The 21,814-nt window shown below is 38.6% G+C and overlaps 1 protein-coding gene across 4 annotated transcripts in view; it reads left to right on the top strand.

Annotated features, from left to right (window-relative positions):
• Nucleotides 1–8,887: 8,887 nt before the first annotated feature.
• SLC6A11 (solute carrier family 6 member 11) overlaps nucleotides 8,888–21,814 on the top strand; it is a 105,613-nt gene continuing 92,686 nt past the window's right edge. The window contains exons 1-6 of one of the 4 annotated variants that reach the window (XM_087743029.1): nucleotides 8,888–9,001; nucleotides 9,327–9,581; nucleotides 10,028–10,258; nucleotides 14,292–14,426; nucleotides 14,600–14,740; nucleotides 16,214–16,304. In XM_087743029.1, the coding sequence (XP_087599155.1) occupies nucleotides 10,039–10,258; nucleotides 14,292–14,426; nucleotides 14,600–14,740; nucleotides 16,214–16,304 (587 nt within the window). In that variant the 5' untranslated portion in view covers nucleotides 8,888–9,001; nucleotides 9,327–9,581; nucleotides 10,028–10,038. The other 3 variants (XM_087743028.1, XM_087743026.1, XM_087743030.1) reach the window with 3 other exon arrangements.

Raw genomic sequence — 21,814 nt, forward strand, 5'->3', positions numbered from 1 at the left:
AAACACTAGGATGTTGAGGAAGTCAAACATAAGCCTTTGGCACAAGTTATGCATAAAATGACCTTCTGCAAAATTTCTTCTTCTCTCATGCATTTAGTTTTCTATGGATTAGGCTCAATGTTTCTGGTAGTATGATTCTACCCAGTGCCAGACATTTGGAAAAGAATTTGAGACAAGTGTATTTTAAGCTTCTCTTTTCAATGTAGTCAAACACTATAGGATCAGTTTCAGCTTTCCTATAGATAGGATAGGAATAGAAAATGAGACAAAGTAGGAACTATTAGAAATATTCTGAATCATTTAAATAGTATTCTTCACATCTGCTTTAAACATCATGTTAAAATAACTCTCTCATGACTTTCTGGAAAGCTTTTTCCCACTCATACGAATCTGCCTGTTTTGTCTTCTGTGCCTGAATCGTAACACCCAAATACATGCCATCCATTTCTGAAAGAGTGCAGCAGCAGTTCGTACATGTCTTCTCTTGCCCTCCCACCATACCCATTATCAGGTTTCTGAAATCTCTGCCAGTAACGTAGGAATCTACCTACTGTTCTTCATTCCTCTAGACACAGAGATTTGCACATGTAAAAGTGATATATGCCTTTTTGCTGTAAGGTTCTTCTGTCATAGATTTTCTTTGCTTACTTTTAACAAGTCTTTGGGGAAAATAATTATCCAGCAGATATGAAATTATATATAATCTGGTACTCTTGTGTCTTCTCCATTTGTCTTTCCAATGGATTACATTAGAGTCTACATTAACAGCTACTCCCTCTTTTAGCTGTGAAAGACAAAGAAGTCCAGGCACCAGGACTTGCACATAGCTGGACATTTTAATAAGTGAATATCCTAAAAATTGGGAGTATTCTATATTTTGTCTCTTAAAACACTGAGATATTGCTATTGCTGGGCATAGTGGGGTGGGGTTTTACAACAATGGTTTTTCTGCTCTACCAGCTAAGTTCTCTTTTGACCCAATCACAGAATATAAAACTACAGGTGTTGGCTTGATGTAAATTAACAGCTGATTTTTCACAGCTGTAAAGCAAATATTTCAGTAAGAGGAGTTTCTTCAGTACTCAAATACTGCAACATCTTTAAAAAAAACCAAAAAAAACCAAACCCTTAACAAAAGGAATGTATTTCTGATTAAAAATACCATGACAAAAAACAAAGCAGTAAAAAATCTTTTTCAACAGTGCACAGAAATGCAACTTGGCTGAAACATCTGCAGTATCACATTATCTGCTCTGCAGGAATCTTGTTGAAGGCAATTAATTGTTAATTAGCAATGTGTTAGCAGACACCTCAAGAAAGGATTGTTTGCTGAGTTAGTCCAAGTTGTCATATGTACTTTATGTGATAGAGCAGTTGCAGTAGCATAGTGTCTGTAGGAATATACTAGGTCTGCTTTAGAGGACTTAACACATACTACTTTCTCTAAAACTCTAGATGTCCCAGTGCTTAAATGCTTACAGTGCTCAAATATAAACAAATACTGAATGTGATAGGGTGTGATTGATAAGACCTGATCAGAAATTTTTGGGAAATTACTTTGTTTTACTAACATGCAGCTTCAGCCAAAAAGAATTCAGTAAAGGAAACAGTTTGAAAATATGAGGGACCTCTTTTTTAGTTTTGAAGCAATATATTAGTGCTGCACTCCAAAGATATAAAATACCAAAAAAAACCCCATGTGATTGAGTTGAACAGAATTTTTGGGGTAACTTGTCATATGTATTTCTTATTATTTTGTATCATGGAGAAAATTAAATCATCTTCCTTATGGGTTGAATTGTCTTTTGGAGCTTTTTTTCTATTTCAGATCTGAAACTCAACCAAACCACTCCCTCATTCACATCTTATGACTGTGTTTCTTACTGTAACTTGCAGTTGTTCATTCTGATGTATATTAAAGCTACATTTGGCAGACTGTGTGCAGTTCTGTTGCCACCCTTCACTCAACATGAGTATGGCATAGGTTACCATGTTTGTGAGGGACAGACACCTCACTGTATGTTCAAGATTGAATGTTGGTCTTCTGCTTCTGGGTAGGTGTTGTGGTTTAACTCTAGTAGGCAACTAAGCACCACACAGCCACTATTTCACTCTCCCCCAGGGGGATGGGGTAAGGGCAATTGGAAGAGCAAAAGTGAGAAAGCTCATGGGTTGAGATAAAGACATATTAATAGGTAAAACAAAGCTGCATGTGCAAACAAAGCAAAATAAGGAATTAATTCACTATTTCCCATCAGTAGGTAGATGTTTAGCCATTTCCAGGAAAGTAGGGCTTCATCATATGCAACCATTACTTGGGAAGACAAATGCCATAACTCAAATCATCGTCCTCCCCTCTTCCCTCTTCCACCCAGATTTTATTGCTGAGCATGATGTCATATGGTGTGGAATATCCCTTTGGTCAGTTGGGGTCAGATGTCCCAACTGTGTGCCCTCCCAACTTCTTCTGCACCCCCAGCCTACTCACTGGTGGGGGATGTGAAAAATAGAAAAGGCCTTGATGCTGTGTAAGCACGGTTCAGTAATAGCTAAAATATCAGTGTGTTATCAACACTGTTGTGGTCACAAATCCAAAACATAGCTCCATACCAGCTACTATGATGAAAATTAACTCTATCTCAGCCAAAACCAGTACAGTAGGAAAGTTAGATAGATGAGCATACTAAGCTGTTGAATCAGAAGAAATTCATTTTCCTCAAGGAATGTTTCTGTTCCTTGACATGTACATTTAAATATATATATATAATCATAGAATCGTTAAGGTTGGAAAAGACCCTTAAGATCATCAAGTCCAACTGTTAACCGAACACTAAGTCCACCGCTAAACCATGTCCCTAAGCACCACGTCTACCCGTCTTTTAAATACCTCCAGGGATGGACACTCAACCACTTCCCTGGGCAGCCTGTTCCAGTGCCTGACTTACTTACCCTTTCACTGAATACATTTTTCCTGATATCCAACATAAGTCTGCCCTGGCACAACTTGAGGCCGTTTCCTCTCTTCCTATCGCTTGTTACTTGGGAGAAGAGACTGACCCCCACCTCGCTACAACCTCCTTTCAGGTAGTTGGAGAGAGCAGTAAGGTCTCCCCTCAGCCTCCTCTTCTCCAGACTAAACAACCCCAGCTCCCTCAGCCCCTCCTCTTAAGACTTGTGCTCTAGACCCTTCACCAGCTTCGTTGCCCTCCTCTGGACACGCTCCAGCACCTCGATGTCCTTCGTGTAGTGAGGGGCCCAAAACTGAACACAGTACTCGAGGTGCGGCCTCACCAGTGCCAAGTACAGGGGCACTATCACCTCCCTGGTCCTGCTGGCCACCCTATTCCTGATATTTACATTTCTGTATTTACTTTATTGCTGATTAGCTTCATTTAGAAGCTGGAAAATGTTTTTTTGAATTACTGTTCTATAGACTCAATCTAAAGTAGTCTGAAAGCCAAGTTAAGTTGTGTGAAGTTAATGGATTAACACAGAGCTTGGCTAGATGAGCTGTTTGTGCAAAAGAAGTGCAATGGGACCACTACCTAGGGGTTGGGGAAGATGCTGCTTCCTGTCAGGTTCACTCTTTCCCACCAGAGGTGCAGGTTGTTAAATTCTTTGAACGTGGTAAATCCTAACAGTCTCCCCACATTAACCTGGAGCATACAGTGCACAAAGCAACTCCTTAGCCTATTCTTTCTTCTACAGCAAGAAAGAATGTCTGGGATAAGGTAAAGGACTTTAGATGCCTGCAGAGGGCTTCTATAACCTGAATTCAATTCTGCCTTTATTTTAATATTCACTGAGTACCTTTAATAATACAAATTCTGAAATCTTAATATAGTTGGAAATATGTCCAGAGGATCTGAGCACCAACTTTCCTCAGAGTTCATTCCTTTTCTAGGTTGTAGGACTTCTCAGTAAGTATGAGTTTGGCATACTGATGATATGCATAACTGCCTGAAGACTAAAAGTTCAGTTTTGGACCTGAAAGAATGACTGATTAGTAACTACAAGTGGTAAGGCAGTTGCAGTGTTATGTATCTAATTCTTCTGAAGTCTCTATTTGGTATTTCTTTTATTTGGTCTCACTTGTAAGTCACATTAAAACACCATTCCTTAGGCATCTTCTCTTTTAGTGCTGTCATTTATGTGGATAGGTATTTTTCCTCTCTTCACATAAACTAGTGCATTTTACTCTTTATCTCTGTCTTGTTTGACACCTTTGGCTGCATACATTTGATAAAATACTAGAGGGTGGTTATTTTTTTGTCATTGTGTAGAAATATACTTCATGTTGTCTTATTCAGAAGTACAGTGCCTCAGGGTTTACAGTCAGAGGCATGAGAATGCTTTTTTCATAAAAATAACTTCTTGCTTATTGTTTATTTTCTTGCTGCTCTAAGCACTAGCAAAAGTAAAAACATGCTTTTGTTAGCTAAGTCAGCAAATATGACTTTGACACGACACAGAAAGGGTCTCTTCAATTTGGATAGATGACTGCTAACTCTTGGAAGTTGTATATAAGCCTCACTATTAGAGGTTCCCTCCAAGTGCTGCCTGTCTGTAAAACTCATGTTTAGGAAGCTCAAGATACTATTAGCCACATTAGCAGAGGGGTGTCTCCATAAAACACAATGGGAATGCTGCTTACTTGTGTGAGGCAACATGAGGAACCCATGATGCATACCACCTTTTTCATGAGACATTAGATCACCTCTGTCGTATATTAAAATACATGCAGTCACTGAATAACTGTCAGAAAAGTCTGTCTGACAAAAGGCACTGAGGCACCCTGTAAGGGAACTGAAGTTAACCCCTTCACAGCAAGATGCCTCAGATGTGATCCAAAGATGAAGACATGTTAGCATAAGTCTGTAGCAGAAAACCCATATTGTGGAATATATCACCCACTCCTGTTTAGAAGTTAAGATGGTCTGGAAGATAAAATGCATGTAACAGAAAGAAAATATGGATCTCAGACTTGATAGCAAGGGACAAGAGAAGGCCTGAAAGGGCAATATTGATAGATGAAAAAGTGGTTTTAACAGCTCTCTTGAACTCTAAATTCAGCATCTCAACCATTGTGAGGCACAGGCAATAAATTTGAGAGAGATTTACAATGATAGTTGTTAAGCCTTTCTAAATAGAAGCCCAACAATCAGTTGTTGCTTAACTTAAAGTTGTTATCTTCAAGAAATAAATCTTTTTTTTCCCATTGCAGAAAACTGATTAGGCACAAATCAGACAGCCTATTGCTGTTTGACTTAAGTCCAGTCTGTAATAGCATAGCTAAAGATATCCTACCTGTCCATAAATTGCTTCATGATCTTAGGCCTTTGATCCAAAATATTGTGTCAGATCACTATCGCTAATGAAATCCTTATTTTATTTCTTCTCTTTTGTGTAGCTATTTACCCATGAAGAGCCTGACTTTGTGAAATCTTTACATAAGGCTTGTGCAGATTTTGCTTACATCAAATCTAAACTAAAACTTTTAAACATGGAGAGGATTGTTGTTCCTTCCTCCCTTCAATTATACTGACACAGGGTTCTATACTATTGAAACAACCAGAAATCAACAGTTACTGTGGTTTAATAAGGAGAAGAAATGGAGCCAAGCCTTTTCATTTCCAAAGCTATATAACATAGCTTTTGCTCACATTAAACACTCACATGACCGTTGCATTGATCGCTTTTAAGAAATTAGCTCTGTTCATGGTAACTTTAATCCTGATGAGAATTCTTTTTTGGACAGCTCCTTATTGCCTCTTTTTTTGTTGTTGTTGTTTTACTCAGAAAAAATGCAAAAATCTAGAGGCACATATGTGGGCCAAAAGAATACACAGTGTAGCAGAGACTTCACTTGTGTCCAACTGTAGTGCTACAGAAAATGAGGCATCCTAACAAGGATCCAAAGTGCAGGATAAGCAAAGCATCCTGATTTCCAAGAAAAGTTATACATCCAAAGCATGAGAAGCAAAATGTGCAACTGTATCATGAAGTTTTCTTCATGTGCCTTCTGAACTGTGTAGGGGTTAGGCACTAAGGAGAAAAAAAGCAGAAGACTTAATACTCCACATGTGTTGGTATGTCTTACCACTCTTTGTATTTGTGTCCTGAAAGTATGGACCAGGTAGAAGTCCCAGAACAGAATAAATGGAAAAATAGGCTGAATATGAGTTCTGGCAGTAACCAAAGAAGCTTGGGCCATGTATTTCAGCATCCTGGCAGAATCCTGTGGGAATGTGGCTTTTTCTTGGAGGTTCTTTTCTCACGTTAGTCTATATATCAATTCTTCATCTTTATTAACTTTAGTTTGTAACTCTAAATAAATGTAGTCTTAGAACATTTAGTACTTTGTAGCACCGTTCTTTGGCTAGCAGAAACATCTGGTTTCCACTCCCACCCCTGTCAACTTTCTACACAGAGTTTTAAGGGCTTCCTTGGGAGTGTGGAGATAAATCTGAATAAGGCAGAAGTTGAATTGCTTTGTTAGGTCACATCATTTTAATGTGGGACTTGAGAGGAATGGCCAGGAAACTTACTTCTGGTGAGTGGGTTGGAGGCAAAAATTCTAAATGCTTCTGTGGAACTGATGCTACATTATCAGGAATGGAGTAGACAATGCAGAAGCAATCTACTTGAACTAACTAGATTACTTGATGTGTGATGCTGCTAGACCTTCTACAGAATATGTACTAATGTTTTAGTTAATTAACTACTGTTTTAGTAGTAGATATTGGTTTTACTAGTAACAGCCTTCTGATATTGGTAACAGTCTTGTCTTACAGTACAGCCATGTTGCAAGGTTTGCTCTCATCCCAGTCACTGAGTTGAGCTCTGATTGTATGTCATGTGCAGATCTCCCAACAGACTGACAGAAGCAGGCATGAATTCATGATGAGGAGCATGAGATATACTAGGTTAGTGTGTGAACTGAGATGTAACCTGTAATCCAGAGAATTTTTTTCATTGCAATAAAGGAGATTAAAAAAAACAGGGTTATCAATCTGTTTTAAAATTTGGTAAGTTTTATGTTGCAAACACTGTGCTGCATTTCAGTAAAGTATTCACAAAGATTAGCAGCTAGCAATTACTTCCATAAACCCTTCAATTGGTAGGAGACTGAATGGGAATCAGTGCAAGAATACAGCAGTGGATAACATACTTGTCACCAGGAATTAATAATTTCAAATATTGAACAAATCAGCAGTGATTAAACATCTTTTGCATCTGCCAGTCATCCTATGGACTGTTCTTTGGAGCAGACCCCTTCAATTTGGTATCATTAGTGTATTTGAGTAAGACTGGTCTCTCCTATGTATTGATTCATCAGTCAAATGTTTATTGTCCCTTAGCTTCCCTCCACTCTAGAATTACTCTCAGGAATGAAATGAGAATTCAGTTTCAGCTTTGATGTTTAAGTGTATCCTGTTGAGCCTGCTCAGTCTGGCTGAAATACAGAAAAAGAATGCATGTTTTGATCCCTGCTGAAAACTAGTTGAAGAAGGGGGGGGGGGGGGGGGGGAGGAGGGGGAAGGGGGAATAAAACAACAAAAACTCTCAAAGTTGAGTTTGGCTTCTACAAAGCCAGGTTGGGAAAAATGGGTCTATTCCATCTTCAGTTAATGAATACCAGCTGCATTAAAAACAAAACAAAACAAAACAAAACAAAAAAACACAAAAAGACCACTCAAACCGAAACTCAGCTCTGGTAATCATATCTATGCAGCATACTTTTAACAAACCCGATTAAAAAAATAAAATCAGAATTCTGCAGTTGTATCATAGTTTTACCACTGGCAGTTTTTCATTTCACAGTATAGGTTTGACTAGTGCTATATATGTTGATATCAATAAGAAAAGAAAGGGTCTTATCCTCCACCTCTTAGGTGCAAGTGTTTATGTGATATATAGCTGACAGAGAATGTAGGGTGAGGCCCCAACACCCACTTCTGTGGCATGCATAATTTAAAAGCAAAATTCTAAAAACTTTACCCACAGTAGGAGCTTCAATGTGTAAACACACTGAGGCTATGCATATAAGCAGGGTATGATCAAGCTCTAGCTTTGAAAGTCAGCTAAAGTTAATATAAAATCTATCCAGGGACGTCTTTCCACTTTCTTCAGTAAGCACTAGATAACAGTTTTCCTGGCAGTGTAAAAGTCCATGGAGCTGGAGGGCAAGAGGGCGAGAATTCACATGGAAGAGCACGCTGTCTCTGGGACAGCATCCTCCAGCACACTTAAATGTAATCCAGGGTTTAAGAGACAGTGGTCCAAAGCGCATCTCCTGTAGTTGCAGAGCAAAACATTGGTGATCATAGCTGCAACTGAGAGTTTGGATCTGAGGGAAGATTTGGAACTAATACCTGAGCTGGGCCTTGCCATATGCCAAGGAGAAGCACAGAGATGAATAATGGAAGAGGTATTTAGTTTGGGTTGAGAAACATGGAGTGGAAATAACTGACCTACCAAAAAAAAAAGGCGGGGGGGGAGAAAATTAAATGGAAAAAAATTCTTTATTTGGAATATTTCATTCAACCTGAAACAAAACTGTACTATTTTTTCCTATTCTTGCTTCTATTTTACACTTACTTAGCTTGAATTCTAAGCAAAACCGCAGTTAGAAATGCCCATGTGGGCCGTTTCTGCATTTTCCCAGTGTAACTAGAAAGCGCCCACATTGTTTCCACACTTTCCAAATGTTCCCCCCACATATTTTTTAGTCCATCCGTCCTCCCTCCCCCCGACGCCCTTTCCAGCTGAAGTTAATATGTCATCTGTTTTCGGTGGGCTCCTTTTTTTAACTTGTCAGGCCTGAACTTGAACCAAACACCCCAACGAACCAAGCACCCCAACAAACCAACCCCCCCAACAAACCAACCCCCGGCTGCCCCGTGAGCAGCAGGCGCGGGGGAGCCGGCAGACGGGGCGGTGGCGGGGCCGGGCTGGGCTCTCGCCGCCGCGGCGGGCACTGCAGCAAGGCGGCGGGCAGGTGCGCAGCGAGACGCCGCCCGCTCCGCCGCCGCCGCCGCGGGCCCTCCGCGATCCGCATGCAGGCCGCCTCCCCCTCGCATAGAGAGGAGCCGAGGGGGTGCAAGGAGCAGGGCTGGGTACCGCCCGGTGCTTGGCCCGGGTTGCTTTGCGCGGGGCGGGGTAGCGAGGGGCTGGGGATGCTCGGGTGGTGATGCTGGGTGGAGGAGGAGGAGGAAGAGGAGGAGGGGGGAACTGGCAGGACAGCCTGAGGTGGGCGGAGGGGAGAGGCGGGTGTTATACCATCGCTCTGAGGAAGGCTGAGCATTTGCAAATTCCGGCTCCAGAGCGCGGGGAGCATCCTATCCCGGCCGGGCAGCAGCCGCAGAACAGGACGAGGCTTCCCGGCTCCTCGTTATCCTAACGCTGTCCGCGTTATCCCCGCCTCCCCCTGCCCGCCTCTGCCGCCGGCGGCTGCCCTGCAGTGTGCCTCCTGTGCAACAGAGCGAAGAGCGGCAGCCCGCGGAGGTCCGCTCGGAGCCGAGCACTGAGCTAGAGACCCTGTCCCTCTCCCAGCCGCGCAGGCACAGGCAGAGCCCTGGGTGAGTAGTCTGGGAGCTCCCTTACTCCTCCAGGCAGGCCAGAACCATTCAGGCCCCCTTCTCCACATCCCTTTCTTCATCTGTTCTCAATTGTGTGCCTGGAATGTGCAGGAGATCTGTCCTCTGGTAGGTTAGTCAAGCTGGGATCCTTGCTTGGGGAGGGATTTTTGAAAGGCTTCGCTATCTGCACCTTAAAACAATGGCATACTACTAAGTTGTCTGTCTCAACTTGGAGATCTTCTCTTCCCCTTGTACATAAGCTTTCCCCCCCTTTTCCTTTTCCCTTCTTTACAACTTTTCCAGCCTTACGGAGTTGTCTCCTTCACTTTCACCTGCAAATTTATGTAGGTAATGAGAAGCCAATGATAAGCTGAGGGACTTCATTGAAGGTTATTACTAACAAGTGACTTAAAACATCTGTATGTTTTTCCTTTGTTCTCCCCTAGGCTGAACAGTCATGACAGCTGAAAAGACCATTCCTATAATTAATGGCAAGCCAGAAGATGCTTTGGACCCAGAAGCCTCAAGTACCAACCTCATCCACAGCAACGATAAGAAAGTTCATGAAAGAGGTCACTGGAACAATAAGGTTGAATTTGTGCTTTCTGTGGCAGGGGAGATTATTGGGTTGGGAAATGTATGGAGATTCCCATATCTTTGCTACAAGAATGGAGGAGGTAAGATGGCATCATATGTTTATTTACAGCTCACCCCAAACATGTGGGAAATAAACAGTGAAGAATATTTTACAGTGATCTCTTGCACTAGTTAAGAGAGAGATATTCAGGAACTCAGTGGATGTGCAGACAGGGAAGTATTAAGCATCTGACAATTAAGAAAAAAATTGTTGTGCTTCTCTTTTATTTTCCTCCCCAAATATTGTGTGGCTTACAAGTTTATTTTATGTTAGTAAAAAAAACTGACTTTTTTTTTTTCCTGTAAGATTTTTAATGCGGAAGAAGCCGACGTTCTGTTATAGTAGTACACTGTGGGTTTTCTTCTGCAAGTGAATACAGACCCAAGCATACTTAAATAAGTTTGTCTGATGTAGAAAAGAATGTAGCAGTTTATTTTTCACAACAGTATACTTTGGAGAGGATGAATATTATTTTTGATAATGCTACAAAGATTGCTTTTTTTTCTTTGTCATATAAAAATGCCTTTAACTCAATCATACTTTTTTTTCTTGTTACTTCCCAAATCACTACAGTAGGGTGTAAAAGCTGCTTGTTACTCAAAGAAGAGAGAAAACCCTATAAAATTTAGAATAAAAATGTTATTTGAGAGAGAAAAGAACAGACTTAACTTCTGCAAAATTATAACATGTGGCATGTATTGGTTATAGTTAAGTATAAACTATGTAAGACATGTGACAGTTGAGAATAAGCATGTCAGCTGTGACTTGCAAAGCAATGAAGAAAGAAAAGTAAATTAAAAATTTAGTTTAGAATACTGTGGACTGGATTTAACATTCTCCCCACTTGAGGCCTGAATCAGTGTTAGTGTAAGCATATAGGCTGGGAGAAAATATGTTCAGTGGCTGATATGCAAAGATCTGTTCTTTAACAGGTTTGTTTGCTAACAATGCTGTGCCAAATTTCTTTCCCCTGTCCCTCTAAATCCAGGCACAGTTGTCTGAACTCAGGGATGGTTTTGGCCCATTTTGTCTGCTGTTTCTATAAGGCTAATACTACTGTGGAAGACGTGTTTATGGTTTGCATCTCCTTTCTTTATATACCTGTACTTTGGCAAAACTAAGATAACAAGAATTCACCTGTTTTCAGAATGATGCTACCAAGTACTGCTTTTAGTACATAAATATGAATATGCTGGATATGATATGCAGAACAGTTTCTTGTTGATTGTAAAAGGTTTCCCAGAGAAATTTTGGCAGAGGAAAAGATAGAAGTATTTTTTTGGTATGTAATGAAGATTTCCTTGTTCATACAGTAACCTTTATATGCCCATTTGTATGTATATGCTAGCTTGTCAAAATGTGATGCTATCATTTTTAAGGCTATAACATTAGGTAGAAAAAATTCAAATGATGTTTTTGGGTGATTTGGTGAAAAATTAATTACTTAAATATCATACTTAATCACCACTCTATTCTTTAAGATTAGAATTAATGTGTGTGGTGTAATTGGTCATGTCCTGGCACCATGGGAAATTTGCCACTGACTTCAATTTTATTCAATGAGGACTTAGTCTATGACCTGTGTTTTTGTAACTCTCTGGAATGCCCTGCTGGAATTAGATCAAAGTTGGCTTGTTTGATGCATCAGATGTAAATACTGAAAACTACTTAGTGTGTGGTAAGTGAAGACGATGGTAAGATATATAAGCTAGTTATGAAATAACTTGCTAGATACAGAACAAATCTAGAAGCAGTAGTATGGAACTTCTGAGGTCTGACCTCTCTCTGGTACTTACTCCGGGTAGTTAGTACACAGGTAGTGTAGGCATAACCTTCTATAATTTTAATTTGTTCTTATGGATATTTAGTGGGTTTTTTAGGAAAATTAATTTCTTTGCGTGTTTAGGTATTTCTTGGAATATGATCTGTTTGCAAGCTGGGAAACCTGATGTCCTCTAATTTTCATGATGTATGCCTGTTGTAGAACAGTGTTAGAAAAATAGAGTCAAAGCTGATACTTTCAATTTCAACAAGTTGCCATGTTAAACTTGCTATGATCGTGCATATGAGTGGGCCAAGCCGGATTTGATACCAGCCAGTTCACCCAGCCTATAAGGATTTTGTTCAAACCATTTGCACAGTAAATTATACAGAGAAAATATGTTTTAGATGCAAGGATTGCATTCTGTGTGAAATCCACATGTACTGCTTGAGATGCAGCCGAGATTCAACTATAGGCAAATTGTCTGGTTGAGGGAAGAGACTACTCATGAAGAAATCTCCCTTGATGTGCTGCGTCTAGAGAAAGAAACTGCAAGTCAAAGCAGCTGTACTTAGTTGTCTCAACTTTCTAATCAAAGTGACCAAAGCATAACAATTATTGCAGGTTGTGGGTGTGTTGTGGTGTTTGGTTTTTTGGTGGTTTTTTTTGTTTGTTTGTTTGTTTGTTTTAAGATCATGAATGGGATACATATTTGCCTTGTAGTTGTAGAAATTTTCCTGAAGTATATTCAGAAACATTTTGTTCATAGTTAATATTCTGACAGATTTAGTATTAGAGAGGTAGCTATTAAGGTGCTGTTCATTAATGATCAAATTGATCTTCAGGACTCCCACTGAAGGAAGGAAATGCTGCTATTGCTAGTGCTCTAAAGAACTGACCAATGTATGCAATGATGGACAGCACTGTAAAACACATCTTCCTAGGAAAAACTGCATCCACCAAAACTTTTGTGTGTTTAGCATATCTTGTGTTGATTTGAAATGGAGTGAATGGTGGGATACTTACGTCATTTAACGGAAGCTTTAAATGAAGTTAATTAGTGTTGTGGGATTATTTGTTTTGGAGCAAGTAGTTTGAGGCCTGGATATAAAACATTATGTATGTTGTACTAACCTTTATTTTCATAATTTAATTAGACAGTTAACGCTTTGTAATTTTCCTACAACTTCAGATGAATTATTCTGTGCAGTACTTTGCTGCACTGATCTGCCTGGTTAGTCAGATAAAGCTTTCTTGGTGTAAGTAAAAATGGAAGAATCAGTTATTTTGTGCTTTCTTCTCGGTATTTATTTTCTTCTTTCCTTGTATCACTCTAAACCAGTATAGTTGCTTGCTTTCCAGCTCATCCTTTGACTCATCAAAAAGCCTGAGTACTTGGGGAATGAGGAAAAAATTCTTTATGCTTTATATGTTAATGGATTCTCTACGTAGTCAAAAGGCTGTATTTTATTCCTTATTATTTAGGTTCAGTTCTAAATGGAATGCCCAAAATCTATGTTATTAGCAAGTGACATTATGCCTAACATACGTATCTGTTCTCATTTCTTTGCTTCAGCATACTTCACAGCCATGTTCTTTAGGTGCTATACCTAGTAAAATGATCAGTCATTAAATAATACAATACTTCTGCTATGTGTTAATCGATAAGAGAAGATTTTGTTGTTGTTATATATAATGCTTCAGCATTGAATTGTACTATTCATTATCTATGCTGGAGTTTACTGTCAGCATCTAATAAAAATGTTGATGCTTTGTTTTTGTCTTACAATTTTCCATTAATATTTCTAGCTGATAAGGCCAAGCCCTGCTTTCCTGTTGTTGTAAGTAATTCTAAAGTTTGTTTCATTGTTCCCTTTTCATGATCCTTATCATCAGGCTTATCCAAATAACATACAAAGGACTTCTTGGGTTTAATTTCCATAACACTTCTTCATCCCTGCTTTCCTGAGAAAAGCAAGGAAGAAAAGATAGTGTAGACCTGGTTGGTGATGATCAGAGCAGAACTGTGTGGCTGAGCAAGACTGTGGTCTTTTATGTGTTTGAGAGACATATGAGCAGAATTAGTCTATACTGAGGAACTTTGGTCTGGTCTTTTTTAGTCCATGACATTGGCTTACAGGTTAACTTTTGATATTTGGGGCCAGAAGTGAACACTTTCTGCACTTTCAGCACGATGCCTGAGAGGTGGCTAATAGGTGATCCTTCCTTTATTAAGAAAATTAGTTTCTCACTATGCTGTCAAGGAACGGTATTCCTTATAACCAATACCCCCCTCAATGTTTGCTTGTAGGTGCTTTCCTCATCCCATATGTGGTTTTTTTTATTTGCTGTGGAATACCAGTATTTTTCTTGGAAACAGCCTTGGGACAGTTTACTAGTGAAGGAGGCATTACATGCTGGAGGAAAGTTTGCCCTCTATTTGAAGGTAACAAACAGTTCTGTGTTCTACTGCAAAAGAATGCATTGAATTTGAAGTAAAATAAAATAAATTGTATCAAAATTGAAGTTAAGATATACTTAAAGTAGTAAGCATTTGTTTTTAAATTACCTGAAAAGTAAAAGTTTTCTATTGTGTCTCACTTTCTTTTTTCCCTCTAGGCATTGGATATGCTACCCAAGTTATAGAGGCACATCTAAATGTATATTACATCATCATTTTAGCATGGGCTATCTTCTATTTGTTTAACTGCTTTACTACAGAGCTTCCTTGGGCTACCTGTGGGCATGAATGGAATACAGGTATGACCTCAGTAGAAATTGTTACTATACAAATACTTCCAAGTAATTGATTCATATATTAAAATGTCAGGAATTAAACTATTCTGGTAGAAAGGTCTGGGGAAATGAACCAATCACATCACACTACACCATGATAAAGGAATTCTGGAGTAAAGACTTATTCATACCTTTTTGGATGAGGTCATTGTATAAGCATTTGTTCCTGCAGAATATAATGTCAGATAGCAGAAGATGACTTTTGATTTTGTTAATTCTGTAAGATATGCTGGCGGAATCCCAAGACTCTCTTTTGCAATCATATCTATTCTCCCTGAATACAGTAAGTGAATTCTACTGAAGAGCTGATGACCTGATGACAGGTTACAATATTGCTCTTTCACTCTAATGAAATCAGGAGGAGTTTAAATGGAGAGGAAAATGTTAAATGTGGAACTTTGGATTTGCTCTTCTTAATGCCAGATGTTGAGGGATAACGTTCGTCAAGCTACTTCTGAAAATTTAGTCACATAAATAATCCTTACTCCATGCAAAGTAGCCTCTTACATCAAAGATGAGGTGTATATTTGTAAGGGTTTGCAGTATAGGGCTCTGCATCTGTCCTCTCATTGATATTTTTATCTGTATGCTCTACTTATTGCACTTGAAGATCACAAACATCTACAGTGAGGAATACATGCCAATGCCCTTATTTCCATGTTCCTGAAGTTTTTGCATTTATTCCTTATATTACTGTCTGATTTCAAATCACGTACCAGTTGTACTGTCTTTCATGGCTTTTATTAATTGGTCATTATCGTGTTCTTTGAGCACGCCTAAATCTATCTGAAATCTTGCAGTTTAGATTATGTTAGGGAACTAGTCTTGGGCCCAATAGATGTGGAAGGCTTCAGTATCAATTTTGGCAGCCCTGCAAAGGAGCTTAGCCAATGTTGATCGCTGTTCAGATACTAAGTGTCAACTCAACAATGCTGAGCTGCTTTGATCTCCTTTCTCTATATTAGCAATAATAATAATAACAACCCAGAGTGACTTTTCGCTTGCCATATTAAGGCAAAGTGGAAACTTTTTGCTGTCAGTGTTTCATAAGGCAGTTGTTACCATAGCCATTGAACCAGCAATTGGAGTAGGAGTATGTTGTAATTCCCAATCAATTGCCTCAGTTTCTCAAAGTGTCTTTCTTCTGCCTCAGATGTTTTATTGGCCCTTGCTATTGCAACTGTGCCTTTGGAAAGTGTTATAGGAGAATGTAGCATACTGCATGGATATTTGTCTAGGATAGGCCTGTGATCCAGTGATCAAAATACAGTGTTGCAGAAGTAGCAGCTGTGGCATTTTAATGTACCTAGAAATCCTTTAACCACATAGAGAAAATGTATTATAGAATGGTGGCTTTATGAGATGCATAACTAGAAGATGCACGAGAAGAAATGTACTTACATGTCAATATAGCAAACTCTTTTTGTTCTTTTATAGAAAACTGTGTGGAATTTCAAAAACTTAATATGAGCAACTGCAGTCAAGTCTCTTTACAAAATGCCACTTCTCCAGTGATGGAATTCTGGGAGTAAGTGCACATAAACTTTACATTTGATCAGACTATTCATTATCTTCCAATATTTTGATCATTTACACATGATTAGATACCTTGTAACCCTATAGCACTTAGTGATGTGAGTTCAGCTGGAAATTTTCTCATACAGCCAAAGAGAGTCAGGATGAGTTTTAACTCTCTTTTTAGAGGATACAAGGAAAGGAATTCCATATCCTGAAAGAACATAGAACAAAGTGTGCCACTTGCTTGGGAGCTTGGCTCCTGCTGCTGGAGGAAAGAGCCTCAAACCCATACTAATGAGGAGGCAGAGGTGAAAGAAAGAGGATGATTTTAAATATTTCTTGTTTTTTTTTCAGGATGTTTCTTCTCTTAAGAGTTTGAGAGTTGCATCTTCGTCCTTGTTTGAGCTAACTAATACTTTGGCTTCTGTATCTTATTATTTTTTAAAGGACTATGTAAGTGTTAGTAATTCAGCTATAATAACAGGAGAGTTTAACTCTCTTGTGTCTCCTTGATTCTGATTTCTAGTTAGAGTAATAGAAGAGAATTACATCTTTACAAAATATGGTCTGCTTTTGTGATGACACATATTTTTTCTTACTATAAATATTTAATTAGTGCATGTGTAGTTGCATATTTGTTCTGTGCAGGGCACAGTGTGTGTTAAGACAGTCATAGAAATGGAATGTTACTTCTAATACTAAGTCATCTCACAATTCAAAGTGTGTTACAAAATCTTGGCTTACCAAAATTTTTTGAGGGCCCATTCTAATCTCATTAATTTTATTATTAAGATAGAGACTTATTCTGAAGCTGTATGTTCAGAGCTCTGTTTTATGTTCAGGACAGCAATAGCTACACTTTGAAAGGACCATAAATTAAGACTATGCTTGAAGGGAGAGCCCTACATTGACATCGTTTTCTTGAATGTTAGTGTATGCTATTGTCTTTGCTTCTGAACCTCTTCGTCTTGCTACATCAGTTACCTTAGCCTTCATGGTTGGCAGTTGTTGCTTCAGTAACTAATACTGTTTTATTTAAAAATAAAAAACAAAACAAAACAAAATTAAATCTGAACAAGGCATAAAAATACATACTCTCTCTGGTTAGAATTGTCATTTTATTTTCTGTTAAAATGTTCAATAATCTGAACACCTAACATGTTAAATCAAAATATACCTACCCACCCACTTCCCAGCTAATGCTTCAGAACAAACACGAGTTTCTTAGGTGGCATCTCTTATTGCTATGACTTCATAATTTTAACAAAAATATCTTACAGTTCTTTGGGATAGCTAGAACTAAGATTTCATATAATTAGAGTAAATGAACAAAGTATTTTCTCCAGTACTAGCCTTATTTACCCACTGTGTTTATTTGCTTATTCAACAATATTCAAAACTCAGCAATTGATGGTAATCCCAGTTATCCAGAGAAGTAGACAACGTTCAGTTGAATTAGACGTAGGGCACAGACTTAGTTTTATATCCTCATGTTTCTAGGGTTTGTTTTTGTTTGTGGTTTTTTTTTTGTTAGTGCTTATCTTTGGATTGCCTAAGTTCCCATGTCAGTGTTATATTGATGCACACAAAGATACATTTTAAGCACGCCCCCTTCTCAGAATTCTCTAAAAACAAAGCTAAACAAGATTCTGTTGCTAAACTTGGATTCAAGTTACAGTGGGTTTTAAATCCTTAAAACTTTGGACGTATTTGTCTACCTGATTTTGACCGTTAGGAATGAATTATGAAACTAGAAGGGATAATCAGATTTAGCCTTTTCTCTAACTTGTTTTACAGTCTTGTGCATACAAAGTTGAAAATACACATTCCAAAACTTTTAAAATCACAAAAACCCAAAGAGAAGATTGTTATTTATTTGAAACTTCTTTCTTTGTTGTGTTGTGGACAAATTTTTCATAATACTAACAGTTTACTGGCCAAAATAGCTTAAGATATTAAACTTACCTGCTTTCTCTGTCCAAGCAAAACTGAAGTTGTGTAGCTTTTCACCCTTGGATGTACTCTCTTCCTGCTGAGGAAGGTATTTGCCTTGTTAAAATTTAAGTAGGTATGACATTACATGGCTTCAAAATTTAAAACAGACACGACAAACTAGTTTAGAATTGGAAGAATGAGCTTTATTAAATATCAGGACTGATTTTGCATTAAAATAACTAATGGGAATGAACAGAAGATTATAATTAAGTTATATGTCTTAAATATTTCAGATATAAATGCACAGTAGAGGTCTTTGCGTATAGATGTGCAGATCACAGAGTAGTTAATACGAAGTAAATATATTACTAGATAAGTCAAATTGTCCAGCAAGTCATCTTATAGTCTGTAGATAAGTGTTACCAGAAATGTTATTTCACTTAGCCAGAGGTCTTGTTCACATGATGTTGCTTTACTCCTTTATAAATTCAGGTGTCAGGAACCATCAATTTATTGAAAGACTCTTTTTGAAACAAATAGTATAAGGAAAGTTGATGGGGTAGACTGCACAGAGCAGATGCTCGTTGCTATTTTCAGAACTCATGTGGATAGTGTGTGAGAATCTTCATTGCTGCAGTAACCAATCACAGGACTGAATTCATTTACATAACAACCAAGTTTCTTACAATTAATTAAGTTGATGCCTGTGAAGGGAAGGGGGAGGCTCTAGGTTTCTTCTGAACAACCACACCATTCAAAACCTTTACACTTTGCTCTCTGCAACGTCAAGTCTGCAACTGAAATTCCTCTAAGTCATGGCCACGAAAAGCCAATTTATTGTGTAAAGGGTCAGCTGGGGAGAAAAAAATTTGGTAGGTTTTTGTTTTGTTTTTTTTTTTTTTTTGTCTGTTACCATCTACTCTTGAGATAATCTGTGAATTAGAGTGGTAATTATTGTGAATAGTGATCCTATTTGCTTACTGTATGTGATCTCATTTACATGTAGAACTGAATAGTGCATTTGTAAACTGTCAGGCTGATGCTACATCTTTCCTTTGCTAATCATATCACATTACCATAGTCTTCTAGAGTATTCACAATATCCTCAGATTTTTTTAGTTTAAAAAAAAAAAAAACAAAAATGTTTGGGGAAGACTCAAGATTTACACGAATGCACATTTTAGCAGTGCTATGTGTTTCTTTCAAGATCAGTGCTCTCTGTCTAAGAGTTAGTAATGCTGAGGGATATACAGGTTGCTATGTATCACACAGCAGACTAGACTGGCATTATGTAAATGCCAGCAGAGGTTAGTAGCAGGGGCACAAGTTGGATTTGGTTTTGTGTGTGTGCGCGCACGTAAATGAATACACCAGGCCCAAAAGGATGTCTACTTCTGGCTTTGAAAAGGAGTTCTTTCTTTCTCACTCGCACTCTCTTTCTCTCTCTCTCTCTCTCTCCCCCTCCCCCATTTAACTAGTACTACTAGGTCTTTTCCATCATCTAGGCTAGAAGGCTCAGCCCTTATTTATTTGTGACTGGAAGCAAATCCAAATCCTCAGTTGGTTTGAGGATTGCAAATGAAGACTTCAGCCTCTCTGCTGAAATATTTCTAGCTTTTATTGCTTCTGTGACCTCTTTGTAAAGCTATTGCTGAAGTAAAAAAGCCGTTCACCCAAGTGCAGTGATGACTGAGAGGGTACTTTGCAGTACTATGAAGCTTTTCTGGCATGCAGACTAGTAGTTACCCTTCCTCAGGTCTGTAAAGAGGATACTGTTGTTTCCTTGCTACCCTAGCAGGTATAGACTCACTTCCTCTAATAATTCAGCATTCTCTACCAGCTTTGATGGCTGGGTCACACAGAGGCTGAAGGCATATTTATTGTCTTGGATGGATTCTTTGCTTGTTGAAGGGGGAAAAAAAAAAAAAAAAAAAAAGCAAAGACTTTAGGGATAAGTACTGCAGTAGGTCCTAGATGGTATTTTCTTTTTGGTACACACTTTCCGTTTCATACTGGTGCCCAGCATTCAGAGACTGTCCAGTTAACTACCATTTATGGCGTTTCTCTCATCCTAATCATATAGCTTAATTAAGGGTTTTCTAAGAAAAAAAAATAATCATAATTTTGAGGTATGGCACGTGGAATTTTTAGTGTCCCAACTTTAAACAGTTAATAGTGGTAGCTGTAGTAATAATAGAGCAGTCCCATGAAAAAGAGCTGTGGCCATGGATGAGGCTATATTTATAGCCTGGGAAACAGAATAGGGAGGAGAAGATACTCTACTTCATTGTTCTGTATGCTTTCCTAGGAGAGGAAACTGTCTGGCAGGTATAGGGGGCAGCAACCATGTCCGTGTACTGTTTTGGCTGCTACTCCAGTCTGTCACCATGGTCAGGAATTTGGGGTTTCTAGTGCCTGGGAAGGGAGCTGGACAGACAGAGGACCCATGGTTTTGTGGTTGATTCCACCTCAATAGTTTTTTATTGGCTGTATAACAACAACTTAGTCCTCTGTTAAAGAAGGTCTAGTTGTTGGCCTGTCATTCTCTGGAGGGGGTGACACATCCTTAGGATTTCAAAGTAAAGCCTAGTGAGAAAAAACATTTTTTTTGTCTAGGGAAAAGAAAAGGGGCTGTTCTCAGCAAAAAGGAAAAGGCACAAACCCTTTCCTTGCAAAGTCAAAAAGAGTTTTTCCTGCTTCATTCAGGCTGCAAATGACTGCAGGAGTCACATTGTGGTTAATCCCCACTACCCTATGAAAAGTCATTAGCAAGTTGAGCCTGATCCTGCAGTGCTCAGTACCCAGAGACCTTCAGCACCTCTCAGAACCAGGCCCTTTGTGCATGTCTTGTAGAACATTGAGTTGTGCCAGACTTGCTCATTTCTGTTCAGTTCATAAGAGGCTGTGTGAAAATTGCTTTTTGTTTGGAGTCATGTGAGCTCTTCATCTGGTTTTGCCTCAAAACCACTGACTTTGCCTTGTTTCAGCTGAAAGAAGTAAATGGGATAGGTGTCAAAATGCTAAGCTGATTTCTTAATATTGAGGGATAAATGTTACCCTAAACCAGGCAGATGAACTCCCGTGTTTTTTGAATTTTATCTTGGACATCGTACATAACATTTTTACTATGGAGAAAAAAATGACCTTAAAAGTTGCAAAGTCAAGCATTTGGGTATTAGGAAATACTAGAAGTACGGTTTTGCAACTTTAAGTTCACATCTTTATGAATATGATCATCTTTAGTTGAAGAACTGCCTAATATTTTTCCAATAGATCTGCTTCATTCTTGTTAGAGGATGGATAGGGAGCAAACACTGTGCAGGTGTTCAATATTTTGTTTTTTCTTCTCTTTGTTCATTTTCTTATGTTTTATATTTTCATTATTAGGTTCCTGCTCTGCTGACAAAGTTATTAATTTAATCAAGGCTTCCTAGGGCGCTCATGGTGTCAATGGCTTGGCAATCATAGTCTTCTTGATTATTTACATGTTCATTTGTCTTCACAAAATATCAACAAGGTCAAATTATTCTCATTTTACAGAAGGGGATCTGAGCTAGAGAGAGAGAGTAAAAGTACTAAGTATGA

This window comes from Nipponia nippon, unplaced genomic scaffold (genome assembly GCF_047370975.1).
Source record: "Nipponia nippon isolate SJK-2023a ecotype South Korea unplaced genomic scaffold, ASM4737097v1 scaffold_9, whole genome shotgun sequence".
NCBI classification, from domain to species: Eukaryota; Metazoa; Chordata; class Aves; order Pelecaniformes; family Threskiornithidae; genus Nipponia; species Nipponia nippon.